The sequence below is a fragment of the Oreochromis aureus genome, linkage group 3 (assembly GCF_013358895.1).
Source record: "Oreochromis aureus strain Israel breed Guangdong linkage group 3, ZZ_aureus, whole genome shotgun sequence".
NCBI lineage: Eukaryota > Metazoa > Chordata > Actinopteri > Cichliformes > Cichlidae > Oreochromis > Oreochromis aureus.
Genome location: NC_052944.1, coordinates 21,399,024 through 21,419,167, shown reverse-complemented (window position 1 = coordinate 21,419,167; position 20,144 = coordinate 21,399,024). Strand labels below are relative to the sequence as shown.

The 20,144-nt window shown below is 37.3% G+C and overlaps 3 protein-coding genes across 8 annotated transcripts; all 3 read left to right on the top strand.

The window, feature by feature from the left end:
- Window positions 1-1,094: 1,094 nt before the first annotated feature.
- On the top strand, window positions 1,095-5,527 carry LOC116330751 (macrophage mannose receptor 1-like). The gene is made up of 5 exons (XM_039609701.1): window positions 1,095-1,132; window positions 2,509-2,549; window positions 3,158-3,526; window positions 3,693-4,049; window positions 4,330-5,527. The coding sequence occupies exons 2-5, from the start codon at window positions 2,516-2,518 to the stop codon at window positions 4,674-4,676; spliced, it is 1,107 nt and encodes a 368-aa protein (XP_039465635.1). The 5' UTR covers window positions 1,095-1,132; window positions 2,509-2,515; the 3' UTR covers window positions 4,677-5,527.
- A 2,089-nt stretch (window positions 5,528-7,616) lies between these two features.
- On the top strand, window positions 7,617-19,771 carry LOC120439038 (macrophage mannose receptor 1-like). Of its 4 annotated transcripts, none has more exons than XM_039609696.1 (6): window positions 7,632-7,694; window positions 8,912-8,952; window positions 9,385-9,753; window positions 9,920-10,276; window positions 11,571-11,944; window positions 19,181-19,771. In XM_039609696.1, the coding sequence occupies exons 2-5, from the start codon at window positions 8,919-8,921 to the stop codon at window positions 11,915-11,917; spliced, it is 1,107 nt and encodes a 368-aa protein (XP_039465630.1). In that variant the 5' UTR covers window positions 7,632-7,694; window positions 8,912-8,918; the 3' UTR covers window positions 11,918-11,944; window positions 19,181-19,771. The 4 variants fall into 4 exon arrangements, with proteins under 4 accessions (XP_039465633.1, XP_039465630.1, XP_039465634.1 ...); XM_039609700.1 differs by lacking the exon at window positions 19,181-19,771 and adding an exon at window positions 9,091-9,136 and having other exon boundaries at window positions 7,654-7,694; window positions 11,571-12,031; XM_039609699.1 differs by lacking the exon at window positions 19,181-19,771 and having other exon boundaries at window positions 7,617-7,694; window positions 8,912-9,136; window positions 11,571-12,031.
- Window positions 14,876-19,767, top strand: LOC116330742 (macrophage mannose receptor 1-like). 3 transcript variants are annotated; one of them, XM_039609695.1, is made up of 6 exons: window positions 14,897-14,938; window positions 16,149-16,189; window positions 16,327-16,372; window positions 16,621-16,989; window positions 17,156-17,512; window positions 18,807-19,767. In XM_039609695.1, the coding sequence occupies exons 4-6, from the start codon at window positions 16,743-16,745 to the stop codon at window positions 19,151-19,153; spliced, it is 951 nt and encodes a 316-aa protein (XP_039465629.1). In that variant the 5' UTR covers window positions 14,897-14,938; window positions 16,149-16,189; window positions 16,327-16,372; window positions 16,621-16,742; the 3' UTR covers window positions 19,154-19,767. The 3 variants fall into 3 exon arrangements, with proteins under 3 accessions (XP_039465627.1, XP_039465629.1, XP_039465628.1); XM_039609693.1 differs by lacking the exon at window positions 16,327-16,372 and having other exon boundaries at window positions 14,876-14,938; XM_039609694.1 differs by lacking the exons at window positions 14,897-14,938; window positions 16,327-16,372 and adding an exon at window positions 15,593-15,611.
- Window positions 19,772-20,144: the final 373 nt, after the last annotated feature.

Below are 20,144 nucleotides of genomic sequence, written 5' to 3'. Positions count from 1 at the left end.
AGTTTTTCTCACCTCAGCTGTAGTGAGACACAGCACCTGGTCGTTCGGAGGAGGGGTGGTCTTCCTCGCCGCCACGTCGTTCTGCCTGTCGAACCGAGCGTAGAAGTTGTTCAGCGCATCTGGGAGGGAGCCGTCACCATCACAGGCAGGTGATGTCGTCCTGTAGTTAGTGATGGCTTGTAAGCCCTGCCACATGCGCCATGTGTCGCCGCTCTCCTTGAAGTGGTTGTGGATTCTCTGGGCGTGTGCGTGCTTCACCTCTCTGATGGCCCGAGAAAGTTCGGCCCTAGCTCTTCTAAGCGCCACCTTATCTCCCGCTTTGAAGTCAGAGTCTCGGGTCCTCAGAAGTGCACGCACTTCTGCAGTAATCCACGGTTTCTGGTTGGGTCGTGAAATGATGGTCTTGGAGACAGTGACGTCATCGGTGCACTTGTTGATGTAGCTGGACACTGATGACGTGTACTCCTCCAAGTCAGTGAAGTCGCCGTAAGTTGCAGCCTCCCTAAACATGTTCCAGTCAGTGCTCTCGAAACAGTCCTGAAGAGCAGAGGTGGCTCCTGCTGGCCAGGTTTTCACTTGCTTCAGAACCGGTTTTGATCGCCTAACGAGTGGTCTGTATGCTGGAATTAGCATAACAGAGATGTGGTCTGAGTAGCCAAGGTGGGGGCGGGGCTCTGCCCGATATGCGCCGGGTTACTGAAAAACAATTATATTCTTCAACATCTGTGGGAAATTTCCAAGACATTGGACTGTAGGTGAGGATATCCAATAATAACAGAAGTCGTTTTAAATGAAAAACAGGTAATAAAAACAAATTATTATTATTATATTCATAATGAGGAGTCCGTTCAAAAACAATAGACAACAATTTAATAATAGAGTCTTACAGTTATTGGGGAAAATTATTATATTTTATATGTTTGTGAGTGAAAAAAGGGCGAGACAGAATGATCATAACAGCCATCAGTGATGATCTGTTATGATACTTCCTCTGATTTGATTAGGACTACACTATTTTAATATTTAAATCCAGACCTCTCCATAAAGCCTTCTCTTTGTTTGTTAGTACTTCCCGATTTACTTGAACACTTCCACAACAGACATCAACCAAGGATAGAACCACTAACCAGATGTAAGTTTAAAATTTGTAATTCATTACATTGAATGGGGTGTGCTTATTATTTGGTGACCCGTGGATTTTCCAGTTTAGCTTGGTTTTAGTCAAAGTCCGAGTCTCCTTTTGCCTTTCTTATGTATTTTTTATGATTGCAGCCTTAATAAACAGCTTGCTTTTGTTAAGTTTAGTCTCCCAGTGTCTGCATTTGGGTCCTCTCTTCAAAATGTGATCTGTGTCCCACAGAACAGCCAGGTCTTTTGGTGTTTTTAATTTTTTTTATAGGAATCAATGCATTCTGTACAAAACACACAAATGTGGCAGCATCTAATTTTAAAAACGTTATATTCTGCTTTGAGATTTGCGCAGGTGATGTACAACACACCTGGAGTATTTTTTATTTTTTTCAGTATTTGCTTCTACGCGCACACACACACACACACACACACACACACACACACACACACACACACACACACACACACACACACACACACACACACACACATCTATCCTTGTCTTTGTGACACTGCATGGACACCTGATCAGAACGTGCATTGTGGGATCCAACCTTTCTGTACAGAACTGTAAAATAATCACACAGTATCTCATCAATGACCTAAACAGAGCTGTCGCTTCAAATGATAATCAGACAAATTTAAAGTAGAGCATCCAGACCACACTAGGAACGGCCTTTTGGGGACTTGTCAGGTATTTAGTAATAAGTGGGTCATTTTATACATACTGTCTGGTTTTTCTTGCTTCCTGGGTACCACTTAATACACTTCTAGGTTAAACTTTATACAGTATAGGCTCAACTGATGAGGGTTTCGTTCATGATTAGATGTCGCTATTTCTTAAAAACCTTGTATTTGTTGGATAAATGTGACAAGCTAATGGCAAAAGCAACAACAGACTGATAAAAGCTTCATGAATTAACAATGTGAGACCAGCATCACTGTACACAATTAGAAATATGAAGAATAAACACTATGATATTAAAGAGAAGCTAAAAATAATAAACTCTATGCATCATAAAATATTCTAAGTACCGAATGTGTTTCAGATTATCTAGCAGCTGTTGTATTAGAGGTTTAATTTTCTTAACCTGAGTTTAAGGTAAGATTTTCTAAATTAGAGATGTGGTTTATCAGATTAATTCAACAGATCATTTTATTTGAATGTTAAAAGAACTAAAACATGTTTTCATACAGTTCCTCGAGCCACACATCCAAACACAGTATCAAACAAAACAGTGACTGTCAGCATTTTAAGTGGAAGTTCTATATGAATGTCATTTCTCTACACACACACTAAAATGACACGTTTTACATTCAAAATTTTGTCATCTTTTTACTGCATATTACACAAAAGATGTTTTCATTATGTGGCAGATTAAAGATGCAGTGGAGTCTGTTTCTGCTGGTTCTGATGGGTAAGTGGAAATTCTCCTCACTGCTTCCTCAGTTTTATTCTACTAACATGTTTGTATTTTTCCGGTTTACATTCTGCTCTGATGTTTTCTATTGTTATTATTTATGGCTGTAATTCTTTTCTCTCAATATTTCCACTACGTTGCTCTTTCATGATTGTCCTTTTAATGATCTCTGTTGCTGGGGTTTTTTGGTGTGTTTTTTCTCTCCTTTTATTCATTTTCTGTAGTATCTGGTTAATTTTGCCTGTTGTAGATTTCACTCCTCTCTTCCTGGTGTGTATTTTATTACAAACTTATGATTCTTTTTTTGACAATATCTTTTTATCTCTGTTTCTGTATTATCTTTGCTTTTTCATTTGATCTCCATCAATTCAATTGTTTCATTTTGTTATGAATAATCCTTTTTATTTCAATCTCATGTCTTTGTTTACTGTGAACATTATCTTTATTGTATCCAAACACTAAAGTCTTATAGTCTGCTCACATTTGTCTTTCACTGAGAAGGTCACTGAGCTCAGAGTCACACTTGTGTTGTAGACTGTTTATCTGTGAACCAGTGAGTTTGATTTGATAATGCAGCATTGTTGCTAATATTTTACTGCTTTTAGGGCAGCGTTTCTTCGCCACCTGTTACCTGTATGAGTACCACTTTATTAGAGAAAACAAAACCTGGGAAGAAGCACAGAAATACTGCAGAGAGAATTATACAGACCTGGCCAGCGTGTTTGACATGGCAGACATGGAGAGACTGCGTGAATCCACAGAGTATGAAGGTAAAGCCTGGATTGGACTGTTCAGCAACCCAGGAAAAGAAAACAGGATGTGGCATTGGTCTCTGCCAGGGGTGGAATACACTGAAGATGAAACCGGATGGGGACGTTCTGAACCAGGTGATCTAAATGAGAACTGTGTGAAGACAAGAGAAAACTGGGCAGATGTCACATGTGACAAAACTATGTGGTTCATCTGCTACGATGGTGAGAATATGTGGATAATAGTCTGATTTGATAATATAGCTGAACTGAAAGAGAAATTGAGAGAAAGTATGTTTGAGGACTCATACAAATTATGTTTCTTTGTGTATTTCTTCAGATGTTTGTGGTGATGGAAATTTTGTTTTGTTTTGATGTTTTTGTTTAACAGGAAAGAAGAGAGACAGTAAATCGATCCATTTGATTGAGAAGAAGATGACCTGGACAGAGGCTCAGAAATACTGCAGAGATCACTACACTGACCTGGCCAGTGGACTCGATCAGGCGGATGGGGAAGAATTTAAGACCCTGAAGCAGTCTAAGGACTCTCCGATGAATGTTTGGATCGGCCTGTTCAGAGACACCTGGAGGTGGTCAGATGGAAGTAATTTCTCTTTCAGGCACTGGAATATGGAGTCATTTTATGACGGACAAAACAACAAGAATTGTGCTGTGACTCTGTTAAACACATCAGGGAAATGGAGCTCTGATGAATGCAACAACAAAAATCCTTTCTTCTGTTATGATGGTGAGTTTCTACTAAGATTAATCTGATTTATTTCTCTAATAGGATAACACAATATATTTTATTTGATACTTTGAGTAGTTTAAATATTTTTATATATACATTTTATCAAATTAAAATATTACAAATTAAATAAATTTAAAAAATTACAATATTTAGGACTACCAGCTAAAGGAACTGAAAAAAACTACAATGTTTTATTGTGTACTGTCTGTATTTAAGGTAAAGTGGAACATAAGGTGCTGTTAACCAGACTTAACTGAAGTTTGATGGTTTCTGACAGATAAATTGATTCTGATCAATGAAAACAAGACCTGGGAGGAAGCCTTAGATTACTGCAGACTGAACCACACTGACCTGGTCTCCATCACTAACCCTCACCAACAGAGAGTGGTTGAGAGCAGAGCCAAGAATGCCAGCAGTCCCTACGTATGGGTGGGACTGCGCTACACCTGCGTGATGGATCTGTGGTTCTGGATCAATGACAAACTAGTCTGTTACGAGAACTGGGCTGATAACGGAAAGATTGAGGAGTGTCATAGGTGTGCAGCTATGGAAAGAGGAGGACGGTATCAGTGGGTCAGTAAAAGTGAATATGAGAAATATAATTTTATTTGTTCTAAACAATAAGCTTTAAACCTCTCTGACTCACTGCAGGTTAATTATTGCAGCAGAAATAATTTGCTTTTATGATTTATTTCAACCACTGAATGTAGAAAGATGAAAAAACAATAATAATATTGCAGCGAGTCACCTCTATGTTTTATATTAAGAACCAAAAGATGGATTATGGTAGAAGAAAGAGAGACTGTATCCAAGATTATAAAAGCTATATGAAAAGAGTGGCTACACAGTTTTTGTTTTAGGGTCTCGTATATGTTATTTACACAGAAAATCATAGCATGTTGTGTTAGCATATTAGCAATGAAAGCAAAGAGGAGGAACTGACATCATGTCCAGTTTCAACCAACATGATTAACATCTATGATAAATGTTTAACCTGCTGTTTCGTCGACACACTACCTTCTTTCTTTATTATTTTTTATTCTGCTGTAGATATTAACAGTAACCACCTAGCACATTACACACAAGCCTGTTGATTCAGCTGATTTTTAAAAATATATATTCACTATACTGTTTAATTTAAGTTATATCCAAGTGTGTTTGTATGATGATTAAAAGCCGCTTTTTAGAGATAAGTGGTCCTCGTAGCCATATTATAATCATGTGTTTAAAGTAAACCTCAGTCTTAACCATCTGCAGCAGTAATATTGATCCATATAACACTGATGGGGAACATGTTAATGCAGAATAAATACTTTTACTTTTAAGCATTTTTTGTATACCTTGCCAATAACAAAGTTTTATGTGTATTGAGCTGTTTTCATTGGGTTTTATTGCTTCTATTGCTAAAGGAATGGTTGATAAAATAAATTCTCCAACATGTGTCATTGTCAGCTAATAATAAATATTTAACTACACATGTAATACAGTTTTATTACACTTTAACCCTGGAAGGAGTTAGTCAGTACACTGTGTTTTAATGCGGTCCAGTTTGTCTCATTAAAGAGTGCAGGAAGAATTTTTTCCTTGCTGAAAAGTCACGTCACACCCTGAAATAAAGCATAATATTCATATAAATTGGGTAAAGAACAAAGAAATGTCTCTCAAAGAGATGATGTCATTCAGTTTCAATAACAGCTAAATAACTTCTATAACCTCATGGCTACATTCAGCGTTTCAGAGCAATATTTTAAATGCTTTTACTTTTAATTGGAGGAAAAGCACAGCCAGACTGATGCATTCATGCAAGAATAGACTGCTCAGGAATAACATTGATGCCAAAAACAGGATTTTAAGGCCATTACTGGCAGAGCTGGTGGGTGAGCAAAATAAGAAACCAACCTGAAGTCTTTTTCTGAGCCCTGATAAGTTTTCACTTGGCTTTGCCTCCCTCTACTGTCTGCACACCTGAACACTCACAGGACTTTCACTGTTTGTTTTTTTTTAACCGCAAACAGAAAGAGACATTTTTAAAATCAAATGACTGACAAAGTGCTGATAGCACTGGAGTTACATTAAATAAGAGAAACAACAAACTTTATGACACCCTTGATGCTAAAAAACACTGTAGGACACTGTTAGATAACCTCTTCCCTTCATAGATGAAACCATAATTTTAAAAATCAGGTTATCTTTGTCTAATATTAACATTTGGTTGATGATCTGAAACATGTAACAAATATGCACAAAATTAAGAAATCAGCAAAGGAGAAAACACTTTTTAACAGCACTGTATTTCCTCCAGTAACAGTCTGAGAGAGCAGCATGCACAGCATACAGCTCCTGTTCTTATGTGACTACATGCTTTAAAATCCAATTCACTTCACAACATGTCGTAACAAGTTACACTGTATCTTTTCCTTTCATATACTGCACCTTGATCCTCAGGATGTTTACCTGAGGATTGCACTACAAATGGGCAGTCTGTATTTCTGTATTTCTGTCATTTTAGATATTTTAGTCTGTGTTTCTGAATATAAAGCAAAAAGACTAAAAATACATTCTCTTTTATCCTTTTACTGTCTCATATTTCCACCTTCATTACATTTATTGTCAGTTTATTACAAACCTCTAATGGTTTTTATCCTTAATTCATTCATTTAATGAAAAAAATGACCACTCATATGTGAGCTGACAGAGATATTTAAGGCATAGCTCCCTAGATACGTTACAACCTGCTGAACAAGTATTATTAAAGAACAGGATGAAATAATAAGAAAATGCTCGTGATCACATTTAAAAAATATATATTCGAGGTCATTTTGCAGATGACTGGAGTTTGTGGGAAGTTTTCTGAGCTTATGGCTCATTTGCTCACATGTTTGTCTTGTAATCATTTCAGAGAAATTTGCATTGAAAATTTAAATATGATCCACACTGGGAGGATTTATAACTTTACACGTACAGTGAAAAATGTGTTCATGTGAAAATTAAGATAATCTCTTAATGATGATAGTTACTGAACACTTTCCCACACATGTTGGAAAGTTCAGAGACATTAGACTGTAAGTGACGACATCCAATAATAACAAAAGTCATTTTAAATGAAAAATAAGTAATAAAAAGCAAATTATCCACAGATTCAGGTCTTATTTTATCAGCAGTGTTTCAGTGTTTACATGCAAAACTAAGAAAATTGCAAAGTGGTATAAAGTGACATCAAGATAAAACACTCAGGTAAAGAACAAGCTCACAATAAAAATATACATATTTCCATAATTTCTAATATTTCTGCATGTAAACGATCTAAACCATCATCAGATTTTTCCTTCGTGAAAGTATATGATGAGAAGTCAGTTCAAAAACAAGAGACAACAATAAAATTATAGTCTTACAATTATTGAGGAAAAGCTATTTTCCTGTTTCCTGTTTGCTCTTAAATAAATAATACGCAACAGAATACAGCTTTCATATGTGTAAAAACTCCCTCCGTCTTGATCTTTCTGAAAGCAGCAGCATTATTTTAATAGTTAAATCCCAATCTTTGCATAATGAGCTCTCTGTGTTTGCTTTTATATCAGTATTTATTTGAACACTTCGTGGAAAGAGGCCAAATTAGACGAAGGACCGAACGACTAACCAGATGTAAGTTTGAAATCTGTAATTCATTCCATGTTTTGGGGTATGCAGACAGAGCTGCTGTGTTTACTGCTCTTTATTTCTTTCGTGCTTGTGTTTGTTTATGTTTATATATATTTAGATTATTTTAAAATCAATTTCTAAGATGTGCAGCAGACTGGATTTAAAAGAAAAGCACCTTTAAACCGAAGAATCAGCCTTAATATAATATCAGTTATGTTAAGCAGAGACTCTTTCATGCATGCAGACTAGCAGAGAACACAAATGTAGCAGCTCCTGACCTCAACAACAAGACACCTCTGTGTTAGTACAGCGTGGAGTATTTTTACAACAGTGGTAACAGTGACAAAGGCTAATTCTATGTTTTGATGTATACATGAGTGATGTAAAACATTTACAATATTTACTTACACACACACACACACACACACACACACACACACACACACACACACACACACACACACACACACATACGGATATGCAAACTTCCTGGACTTCCTGTGACACAAGTTACATAAACAGGTTGTTTTATTGCTCTATTTTGAGTATGCTTTTGCATATTTTATACATCTTGCGTTCATCTTTGTTATCTTTTATCTTTGATATACAGAGCTCTGTCATGGTGTCGGGTCAGCTGACTCCATATTTGGATTTTCTGTAATTTAATTGTTGGTTTTGAGAAGTGAGTTTGGTTCTTAGACTCTGTAAATTATGCTTTTATTCCCTCTCTGCTCCTTTAGTCATCGCTCTGTATCTCCGTATAGTCTATAACGTCTCTGTGTGTGTTTATGCTTCCTGTTTTATTTTGGTGAGCCCGTGTTCCTTGTGCGCCGTCTTGAGTGTTGCTTTCGTTGTCTTGTCCGTTGTGTTTCAGCCGTCTCTGCTTCTCCTAATATATATTGTGCCAGTGTGTCTTTGTAAGAGTATCCAATGTAGTTCTTCTTTCCTGTGTCGTTAGTGTTTCTAAGTTCCCGTGTGGTTCCTGGAGGTTTACAGTTTGATTTCACCCTTTGGATGTTTGCTGTGTTTGTTCTTTTGTTGCCATCAGTTGAATAAACGGTTCACTTCCTGTTAAACTCTGGCTGCCTGCTCGTGTCTGCATTTGGGTCCAACTGAACTTCCAGTCTGTACACCCAGATTATAATGATGATTATAACCAGACCATCTATGAAATGAAACATGATTTCATTATCTAATAAAATATTTATTTAATCCGGCAGATTAAAGATGCAGTGGAGTCTCTTTCTGCTGATTCTGATGGGTAAGTGGAAAAACTCCCCAGCACGTCTTCAGTTCTATTTTACTCATTTCTTAATATATTGTATTTTAGTTTATTGCTGTAATTCTTTTCTGTTGATATTTCCATTATGTTCCTTTTTGATGATGTCTTTCATTTTAGTCTCTCCTGATTGAGTTTCCCTATAGAGATGATATTTGTCTTCCTGGTGTGTATTTTGTTGATTCCTACAAACTTACCTTGTGTTTTTTGTAATGTCTTGTCTCCTTGCTTCTGTATTATCTTTGTTTTTCCAGTTGATTTTCGTCTATTTGTTTTATCTGCACACATTTGTCTTTCTCTTATTGACAAGGTCACTGAGCTCAGAGTCACACTTGTGTTGTAGACTGTTTATCTGTGAACCAGTGAGTTTGATTTGATAATGCAGCATTATTGCTAATATTTTACTGCTTTTAGGGCAGTGTTTCTTCTCCACCTGTTACCTGTATGAGTACCACTTTATTAGAGAAAACAAAACCTGGGAGGAAGCACAGAAATACTGCAGAGAGAATTATGCAGACCTGGCCAGCGTGTTTGACATGACAGACATGGCGAGACTGCATGAATCCAGAGAGTATGAAGGTAAAGCCTGGATTGGACTGTTCAGCAACCCAGGAAAAGAAAACAGGATGTGGCATTGGTCTCTGCCAGGGGTGGAATACACTGAACGTGAAACCAGATGGGGACGTTCTGAACCAGGTGATCTAAAGGAGAACTGTGTGAAGACAAGAGGAAACTGGACACATGCCATATGTGAGAACACTTTGTGGTTCATCTGCTACGATGGTGAGAATATGTGGATAATAGTCTGACTTTATAATATAACTGATCTGAAAGAGAAATTGAGAAAAAGCATGTTTGAGGACTCGTACAAATTATGTTTCTTTGTGTATTTCTTCAGATGTTTGTGGTGATGGAAATTTTGTTTTGTTTTGATGTTTTTGCTTAACAGGAAAGAAGAGAGACGGTAAATCGATCCATTTGATTAAGAAGAAGATGACCTGGACAAAGGCTCAGAACTACTGCAGAGATCACTACACTGACCTGGCCAGTGGACTCGATCAGGCGGATGGGGAAGAATTTAAGATCCTCAATAAGTCTCAGGGCTCTCCGATGAATGTGTGGATCGGCCTGTTCAGAGACACCTGGAGGTGGTCAGATGGAAGTAATTTCTCTTTCAGGCACTGGAATATGGAGTCATTTTATGACGGACAAAACAACAGGAAATGTGCTGTGACTCTGTTAAACAGATCAGGAAAATGGAGCTCTGATGAATGCAACAAGAAAAATCCTTTCTTCTGTTATGATGGTGAGTTTTTACTAAGATTAATCTGATTTATTTTTCCCTGTAATAGGAGCATCACTAGACTTAGAAGATCCAAGGAATTGTCTGTAGAGCTCTGAGACAGGCTTGTGTTGAGGCACAGAAACATTTCTGCAGCATTGAAGGTCCCAATAAGCACAGGGTTCTGTAAATGGAAGAAGTTTGAAACCACCAGGACTTTTTGTACAGCTGGCCCCTCACCAATTAGAGAGTTTGAGGTAGAAAGGCCTTAGTCAAGGAGGTGATGGTCTCTTTGACAGAGCTCCAGCATTGCTCTGTGGAGAGAGGAGGATCTTCCAGAAGGACAAGCATTTCTGAAGCACTCCAACAATCAGGCCTGTTTAGTAGAATGAGCAGACTGAAGCCACTCCTCAGTTTACCAAAATGCACCTGAAGGATGCTCAGACCATGAGAAATAAAATTCTCTGGTCTGATGAAACAAAGATTGAACTCTTAACTCTCAATGCCAAGCATCACATCTGGAAGAAACCAGGTACCACTCATCACCGGACCAATACCATCCCTACAGTGAAGCATGGTGGTGGCAGCATCATGCTCTGGGGATGTTTATCAGCAGCAGTGACCGGGAGACAAGTCAGAGTCGAGGGAAAGATGAATGCAATGTACAGAGACATCCTTGATGATAAGCTGCTCCAGACTGCACCGGACATTAGATTCACATTAGGTTCATTTTATACAGGACAAGCCCCCAAGCACACGGCCAAGATAAAAACAAGTGGCTGCAGAACCACTGTAAGGGTCCTCAAGTGACCAGATCTCTGCAGAGATCTGAAAATGGCTGTGCACCATCCAACCTGATGGAGTTTCAGAGGTTGTGCAAAGATGAATGGGAGAAACTGCCCTAAAATAGATATGCCAAGCTTGTAGCATCATACTCAGGAAGGCTTGAAGCTTCAAGTATTGACAAAGATGCTTCAACAAAGTGTAAATACTTACATACTGTACATGCCATACTTTTGTTTTTGATTTGCAGGAATTTCAAACAAATTTTTCCCCACTTTTTCATTTTGGGGTATTGTGTGCAGAACTTTGAAGTGAACAAGCAATTTAATCTATTTAGGAATAAGACTGTAACAGGACAAAATGTAGAACTGTGAATGCTTTCCAAATGCACTGTATACACTTAAACTAATTAAGTATACAGCAAAAGGAAGTGAAAAACTACAATGTTTTTATTGTGTACTGTCTGTATTCAAGGTAAAGTGGAACATAAGCTGCTGTTAACCAGACTTAACTGAAGTTTGATTGTTTCTGACAGATAAATTGATTCTAATCAATGAAAACAAGACCTGGGAGGAAGCCTTGGATTACTGCAGACTGCACCACACTGACCTGGTCTCCATCACTAACCCTCACCAACAGAGAGTGGTTGAGAGGAGAACCAAGAATGCCAGCAGTCCCTACGTATGGGTGGGACTGCGCTACACCTGCGTGATGAATCTGTGGTTGTGGATCAGTGACAGAGTAGTCTGCTACGAGAACTGGGCTGATAAAGGAAAGATTGATGAGTGTCATAGGTGTGCAGCTATGGAAAGAGGAGGACGGTATCAGTGGGTCAGTAAAAGTGAATATGAGAAATATAATTTTATTTGTTCTAAACAATAAGCTTTAAACCTCTCTGACTCACTGCAGGTTAATTATTGCAGCAGAAATAATTTGCTTTTATGATTTATTTCAACCACTGAATGTAGAAAGATGAAAAACAATAATAATATTGCAGCGAGTCACCTCTATGTTTTATATTAAGAACCAAAAGATGGATTATGGTAGAAGAAAAGAGACTGTATCCAAGATTATAAAAGCTATATGAAAAGAGTGGCTACACAGTTTTTGTTTTAGGGTCTCGTATATGTTATTTACACAGAAAATCATAGCATGTTGTGTTAGCATATTAGCAATGAAAGCAAAGAGGAGGAACTGACATCATGTCCAGTTTCAACCAACATGATTAACATCTATGATAAATGTTTAACCTGCTGTTTCGTCGACACACTACCTTCTTTCTTTATTATTTTTTATTCTGCTGTAGATATTAACAGTAACCACCTAGCACATTACACACAAGCCTGTTGATTCAGCTGATTTTTAAAAATATATATTCACTATACTGTTTAATTTAAGTTATATCCAAGTGTGTTTGTATGATGATTAAAAGCCGCTTTTTAGAGATAAGTGGTCCTCGTAGCCATATTATAATCATGTGTTTAAAGTAAACCTCAGTCTTAACCATCTGCAGCAGTAATATTGATCCATATAACACTGATGGGGAACATGTTAATGCAGAATAAATACTTTTACTTTTAAGCATTTTTTGTATACCTTGCCAATAACAAAGTTTTATGTGTATTGAGCTGTTTTCATTGGGTTTTATTGCTTCTATTGCTAAAGGAATGGTTGATAAAATAAATTCTCCAACATGTGTCATTGTCAGCTAATAATAAATATTTAACTACACATGTAATACAGTTTTATTACACTTTAACCCTGGAAGGAGTTAGTCAGTACACTGTGTTTTAATGCGGTCCAGTTTGTCTCATTAAAGAGTGCAGGAAGAATTTTTTTCCTTGCTGAAAAGTCACGTCACACCCCTGAAATAAAGCATAATATTCATATAAATTGGGTAAAGAACAAAGAAATGTCTCTCAAAGAGATGATGTCATTCAGTTTCAATAACAGCTAAATAACTTCTATAACCTCATGGCTACATTCAGCGTTTCAGAGCAATATTTTAAATGCTTTTACTTTTAATTGGAGGAAAAGCACAGCCAGACTGATGCATTCATGCAAGAATAGACTGCTCAGGAATAACATTGATGCCAAAAACAGGATTTTAAGGCCATTACTGGCAGAGCTGGTGGGTGAGCAAAATAAGAAACCAACCTGAAGTCTTTTTCTGAGCCCTGATAAGTTTTCACTTGGCTTTGCCTCCTCTACTGTCTGCACACCTGAACACTCACAGGACTTTCACTGTTTGTTTTTTTTTTAACCGCAAACAGAAAGAGACATTTTAAAATCAAATGACTGACAAAGTGCTGATAGCACTGGAGTTACATTAAATAAGAGAAACAACAAACTTTATGACACCCTTGATGCTAAAAAACACTGTAGGACACTGTTAGATAACCTCTTCCCTTCATAGATGAAACCATAATTTTAAAAATCAGGTTATCTTTGTCTAATATTAACATTTGGTTGATGATCTGAAACATGTAACAAATATGCACAAAATTAAGAAATCAGCAAAGGAGAAAACACTTTTTAACAGCACTGTATTTCCTCCAGTAACAGTCTGAGAGAGCAGCATGCACAGCATACAGCTCCTGTTCTTATGTGACTACATGCTTTAAAATCCAATTCACTTCACAACATGTCGTAACAAGTTACACTGTATCTTTTCCCTTTCATATACTGCACCTTGATCCTCAGGATGTTTACCTGAGGATTGCACTACAAATGGGCAGTCTGTATTTCTGTATTTCTGTCATTTTAGATATTTTAGTCTGTGTTTCTGAATATAAAGCAAAAAGACTAAAAATACATTCTCTTTTATCCTTTTACTGTCTCATATTTCCACCTTCATTACATTTATTGTCAGTTTATTACAAACCTCTAATGGTTTTTATCCTTAATTCATTCATTTAATGAAAAAAATGACCACTCATATGTGAGCTGACAGAGATATTTAAGGCATAGCTCCCCTAGATACGTTACAACCTGCTGAACAAGTATTATTAAAGAACAGGATGAAATAATAAGAAAATGCTCGTGATCACATTTAAAAAAATATATATTCGAGGTCATTTTGCAGATGACTGGAGTTTGTGGGAAGTTTTCTGAGCTTATGGCTCATTTGCTCACATGTTTGTCTTGTAATCATTTCAGAGAAATTTGCATTGAAAATTTAAATATGATCCACACTGGGAGGATTTATAACTTTACACGTACAGTGAAAAATGTGTTCATGTGAAAATTAAGATAATCTCTTAATGATGATAGTTACTGAACACTTTCCCACACATGTTGGAAAGTTCAGAGACATTAGACTGTAAGTGACGACATCCAATAATAACAAAAGTCATTTTAAATGAAAATAAGTAATAAAAAGCAAATTATCCACAGATTCAGGTCTTATTTTATCAGCAGTGTTTCAGTGTTTACATGCAAAACTAAGAAAATTGCAAAGTGGTATAAAGTGACATCAAGATAAAACACTCAGGTAAAGAACAAGCTCACAATAAAAATATACATATTTCCATAATTTCTAATATTTCTGCATGTAAACGATCTAAACCATCATCAGATTTTTCCTTCGTGAAAGTATATGATGAGAAGTCAGTTCAAAAACAAGAGACAACAATAAAATTATAGTCTTACAATTATTGAGGAAAAAGCTATTTTCCTGTTTCCTGTTTGCTCTTAAATAAATAATACGCAACAGAATACAGCTTTCATATGTGTAAAAAACTCCCTCCGTCTTGATCTTTCTGAAAGCAGCAGCATTATTTTAATAGTTAAATCCCAATCTTTGCATAATGAGCTCTCTGTGTTTGCTTTTATATCAGTATTTATTTGAACACTTCGTGGAAAGAGGCCAAATTAGACGAAGGACCGAACGACTAACCAGATGTAAGTTTGAAATCTGTAATTCATTCCATGTTTTGGGGTATGCAGACAGAGCTGCTGTGTTTACTGCTCTTTATTTCTTTCGTGCTTGTGTTTGTTTATGTTTATATATATTTAGATTATTTTAAAATCAATTTCTAAGATGTGCAGCAGACTGGATTTAAAAGAAAAGCACCTTTAAACCGAAGAATCAGCCTTAATATAATATCAGTTATGTTAAGCAGAGACTCTTTCATGCATGCAGACTAGCAGAGAACACAAATGTAGCAGCTCCTGACCTCAACAACAAGACACCTCTGTGTTAGTACAGCGTGGAGTATTTTTACAACAGTGGTAACAGTGACAAAGGCTAATTCTATGTTTTGATGTATACATGAGTGATGTAAAACATTTACAATATTTACTTCTACACACACACACACACACACACACACACACACACACACACACACACACACACACACATACGGATATGCAAACTTCCTGGACTTCCTGTGACACAAGTTACATAAACAGGTTGTTTTATTGCTCTATTTTGAGTATGCTTTTGCATATTTTATACATCTTATGTTCATCTTTGTTATCTTTTATCTTTGATATACAGAGCTCTGTCATGGTGTCGGGTCAGCTGACTCCATATTTGGATTTTCTGTAATTTAATTGTTGGTTTTGAGAAGTGAGTTTGGTTCTTAGACTCTGTAAATTATGCTTTTATTCCTCTCTGCTCCTTTAGTCATCGCTCTGTATCTCCGTGATAGTCTATAACGTCTCTGTGTGTGTTTATGCTTCCTGTTTTATTTTGGTGAGCCCGTGTTCCTTGTGCGCCGTCTTGAGTGTTGCTTTCGTTGTCTTGTCCGTTGTGTTTCAGCCGTCTCTGCTTCTCCTAATATATATTGTGCCAGTGTGTCTTTGTAAGAGTATCCAATGTAGTTCTTCTTTCCTGTGTCGTTAGTGTTTCTAAGTTCCCGTGTGGTTCCTGGAGGTTTACAGTTTGATTTCACCCTTTGGATGTTTGCTGTGTTTGTTCTTTTGTTGCCATCAGTTGAATAAACGGTTCACTTCCTGTTAAACTCTGGCTGCCTGCTCGTGTCTGCATTTGGGTCCAACTGAACTTCCAGTCTGTACACCCAGATTATAATGATGATTATAACCAGACCATCTATGAAATGAAACATGATTTCATTATCTAATAAAATATTTATTTAATCCGCAGATTAAAGATGCAGTGGAGTCTCTTTCTGCTGATTCTGATGGGTAAGTGGAAAACTCCCCAGCACGTCTTCAGTTCTATTTTACTCATTTCTTAATATATTGTATTTTAGTTTATTGCTGTAATTCTTTTCTGTTGATATTTCCATTATGTTCCTTTTTGATGATGTCTTTCATTTTAGTCTCTCCTGATTGAGTTTCCCTATAGAGATGATATTTGTCTTCCTGGTGTGTATTTTGTTGATTCCTACAAACTTACCTTGTGTTTTTTGTAATGTCTTGTCTCCTTGCTTCTGTATTATCTTTGTTTTTCCAGTTGATTTTCGTCTATTTGTTTTATCTGCACACATTTGTCTTTCTCTTATTGACAAGGTCACTGAGCTCAGAGTCACACTTGTGTTGTAGACTGTTTATCTGTGAACCAGTGAGTTTGATTTGATAATGCAGCATTATTGCTAATATTTTACTGCTTTTAGGGCAGTGTTTCTTCTCCACCTGTTACCTGTATGAGTACCACTTTATTAGAGAAAACAAAACCTGGGAGGAAGCACAGAAATACTGCAGAGAGAATTATGCAGACCTGGCCAGCGTGTTTGACATGACAGACATGGCGAGACTGCATGAATCCAGAGAGTATGAAGGTAAAGCCTGGATTGGACTGTTCAGCAACCCAGGAAAAGAAAACAGGATGTGGCATTGGTCTCTGCCAGGGGTGGAATACACTGAACGTGAAACCAGATGGGGACGTTCTGAACCAGGTGATCTAAAGGAGAACTGTGTGAAGACAAGAGGAAACTGGACACATGCCATATGTGAGAACACTTTGTGGTTCATCTGCTACGATGGTGAGAATATGTGGATAATAGTCTGACTTTATAATATAACTGATCTGAAAGAGAAATTGAGAAAAAGCATGTTTGAGGACTCGTACAAATTATGTTTCTTTGTGTATTTCTTCAGATGTTTGTGGTGATGGAAATTTTGTTTTGTTTTGATGTTTTTGCTTAACAGGAAAGAAGAGAGACGGTAAATCGATCCATTTGATTAAGAAGAAGATGACCTGGACAAAGGCTCAGAACTACTGCAGAGATCACTACACTGACCTGGCCAGTGGACTCGATCAGGCGGATGGGGAAGAATTTAAGATCCTCAATAAGTCTCAGGGCTCTCCGATGAATGTGTGGATCGGCCTGTTCAGAGACACCTGGAGGTGGTCAGATGGAAGTAATTTCTCTTTCAGGCACTGGAATATGGAGTCATTTTATGACGGACAAAACAACAGGAAATGTGCTGTGACTCTGTTAAACAGATCAGGAAAATGGAGCTCTGATGAATGCAACAAGAAAAATCCTTTCTTCTGTTATGATGGTGAGTTTTTACTAAGATTAATCTGATTTATTTTTCCCTGTAATAGGAGCATCACTAGACTTAGAAGATCCAAGGAATTGTCTGTAGAGCTCTGAGACAGGCTTGTGTTGAGGCACAGAAACATTTCTGCAGCATTGAAGGTCCCAATAAGCACAGGGTTCTGTAAATGGAAGAAGTTTGAAACCACCAGGACTTTCGTACAGCTGGCCCCTCACCAATTAGAGAGTTTGAGGTAGAAAGGCCTTAGTCAAGGAGGTGATGGTCTCTTTGACAGAGCTCCAGCATTGCTCTGTGGAGAGAGGAGGATCTTCCAGAAGGACAAGCATTTCTGAAGCACTCCAACAATCAGGCCTGTTTAGTAGAATGAGCAGACTGAAGCCACTCCTCAGTTTACCAAAATGCACCTGAAGGATGCTCAGACCATGAGAAATAAAATTCTCTGGTCTGATGAAACAAAGATTGAACTCTTAACTCTCAATGCCAAGCATCACATCTGGAAGAAACCAGGTACCACTCATCACCGGACCAATACCATCCCTACAGTGAAGCATGGTGGTGGCAGCATCATGCTCTGGGGATGTTTATCAGCAGCAGTGACCGGGAGACAAGTCAGAGTCGAGGGAAAGATGAATGCAATGTACAGAGACATCCTTGATGATAAGCTGCTCCAGACTGCACCGGACATTAGATTCACATTAGGTTCATTTTATACAGGACAAGCCCCCAAGCACACGGCCAAGATAAAAACAAGTGGCTGCAGAACCACTGTAAGGGTCCTCAAGTGACCAGATCTCTGCAGAGATCTGAAAATGGCTGTGCACCATCCAACCTGATGGAGTTTCAGAGGTTGTGCAAAGATGAATGGGAGAAACTGCCCTAAAATAGATATGCCAAGCTTGTAGCATCATACTCAGGAAGGCTTGAAGCTTCAAGTATTGACAAAGATGCTTCAACAAAGTGTAAATACTTACATACTGTACATGCCATACTTTTGTTTTTGATTTGCAGGAATTTCAAACAAATTTTTCCCCCACTTTTTCATTTTGGGGTATTGTGTGCAGAACTTTGAAGTGAACAAGCAATTTAATCTATTTAGGAATAAGACTGTAACAGGACAAAATGTAGAACTGTGAATGCTTTCCAAATGCACTGTATACACTTAAACTAATTAAGTATACAGCAAAAGGAAGTGAAAAACTACAATGTTTTTATTGTGTACTGTCTGTATTCAAGGTAAAGTGGAACATAAGCTGCTGTTAACCAGACTTAACTGAAGTTTGATTGTTTCTGACAGATAAATTGATTCTAATCAATGAAAACAAGACCTGGGAGGAAGCCTTGGATTACTGCAGACTGCACCACACTGACCTGGTCTCCATCACTAACCCTCACCAACAGAGAGTGGTTGAGAGGAGAACCAAGAATGCCAGCAGTCCCTACGTATGGGTGGGACTGCGCTACACCTGCGTGATGAATCTGTGGTTGTGGATCAGTGACAGAGTAGTCTGCTACGAGAACTGGGCTGATAAAGGAAAGATTGATGAGTGTCATAGGTGTGCAGCTATGGAAAGAGGAGGACGGTATCAGTGGGTCAGTAAAAGTGAATATGAGAAATATAATTTTATTTGTTCTAAACAATAAGCTTTAAACCTCTCTGACTCACTGCAGGTTAATTATTGCAGCAGAAATAATTGATTTTTATCAAGCACTGAATGTAGAAAGATGAAAAAACAATAATAATATTGCAGTGAGTCACCTCTATGTTTTATATTAAGAACCAAAATATGGATTAAGGGAGAAGAAAAGAGAGACTGTATCCAAGATTATAAAAGCTATATGAAAAGAGTGGCTACACAGTTTTTGTTTTAGGGTCTCGTATGTGTTATTTACACAAAACATTATAGCATGTTGTGTTAGCATATTAGCAATGAAAGCAAAGAGGAGGAACTGACATCATGTCCAGTTTCAACCAACACGATTAACATCTATGATAAATGTTTAACCAGCTGTTTAATACTGTTTAATTTAAGTTATATCCAAGTGTGTTTGTATGATGATTAAAAGCCGCTTTTTAGAGATAAGTGGTCCTCGTAGCCATATTATAATCATGTGTTTAAAGTAAACCTCAGTCTTAACCATCTGCAGCAGTAATATTGATCCATATAACACTGATGGGGAACATGTTAATGCAGAATAAATACTTTTACTTTTAAGCATTTTTTGTATACCTTGCCAATAATAAAGTTTTATGTGTATTGAGCTGTTTTCATTGGGTTTTATTGCTTCTATTGCTAAAGGAATGGTTGTTAAATTAAATTCTCCAACATGTGTCATTGTCAGCTAATAATAAATATTTAACTACACATGTAATACAGTTTTATTATTCTTTAACCCTGGAAGGAGTTAGTCAGTACACTGTGTTTTAATGCGGTCCAGTTTGTCTCATTAAAGAGTGCAGGAAGAGTTTTTTTTCCTTGCTGAAAAGTCACGTCACACCCCTGAAATAAAAGATAATATTCATATAAATTGGGTAAAGAACAAAGAAATGTCTCTCAAAGAGATGATGTCATTCAGTTTCAATAACAGCTAAATAACTTCTATAACCTCATGGCTACATTCAGCGTTTCAGAGC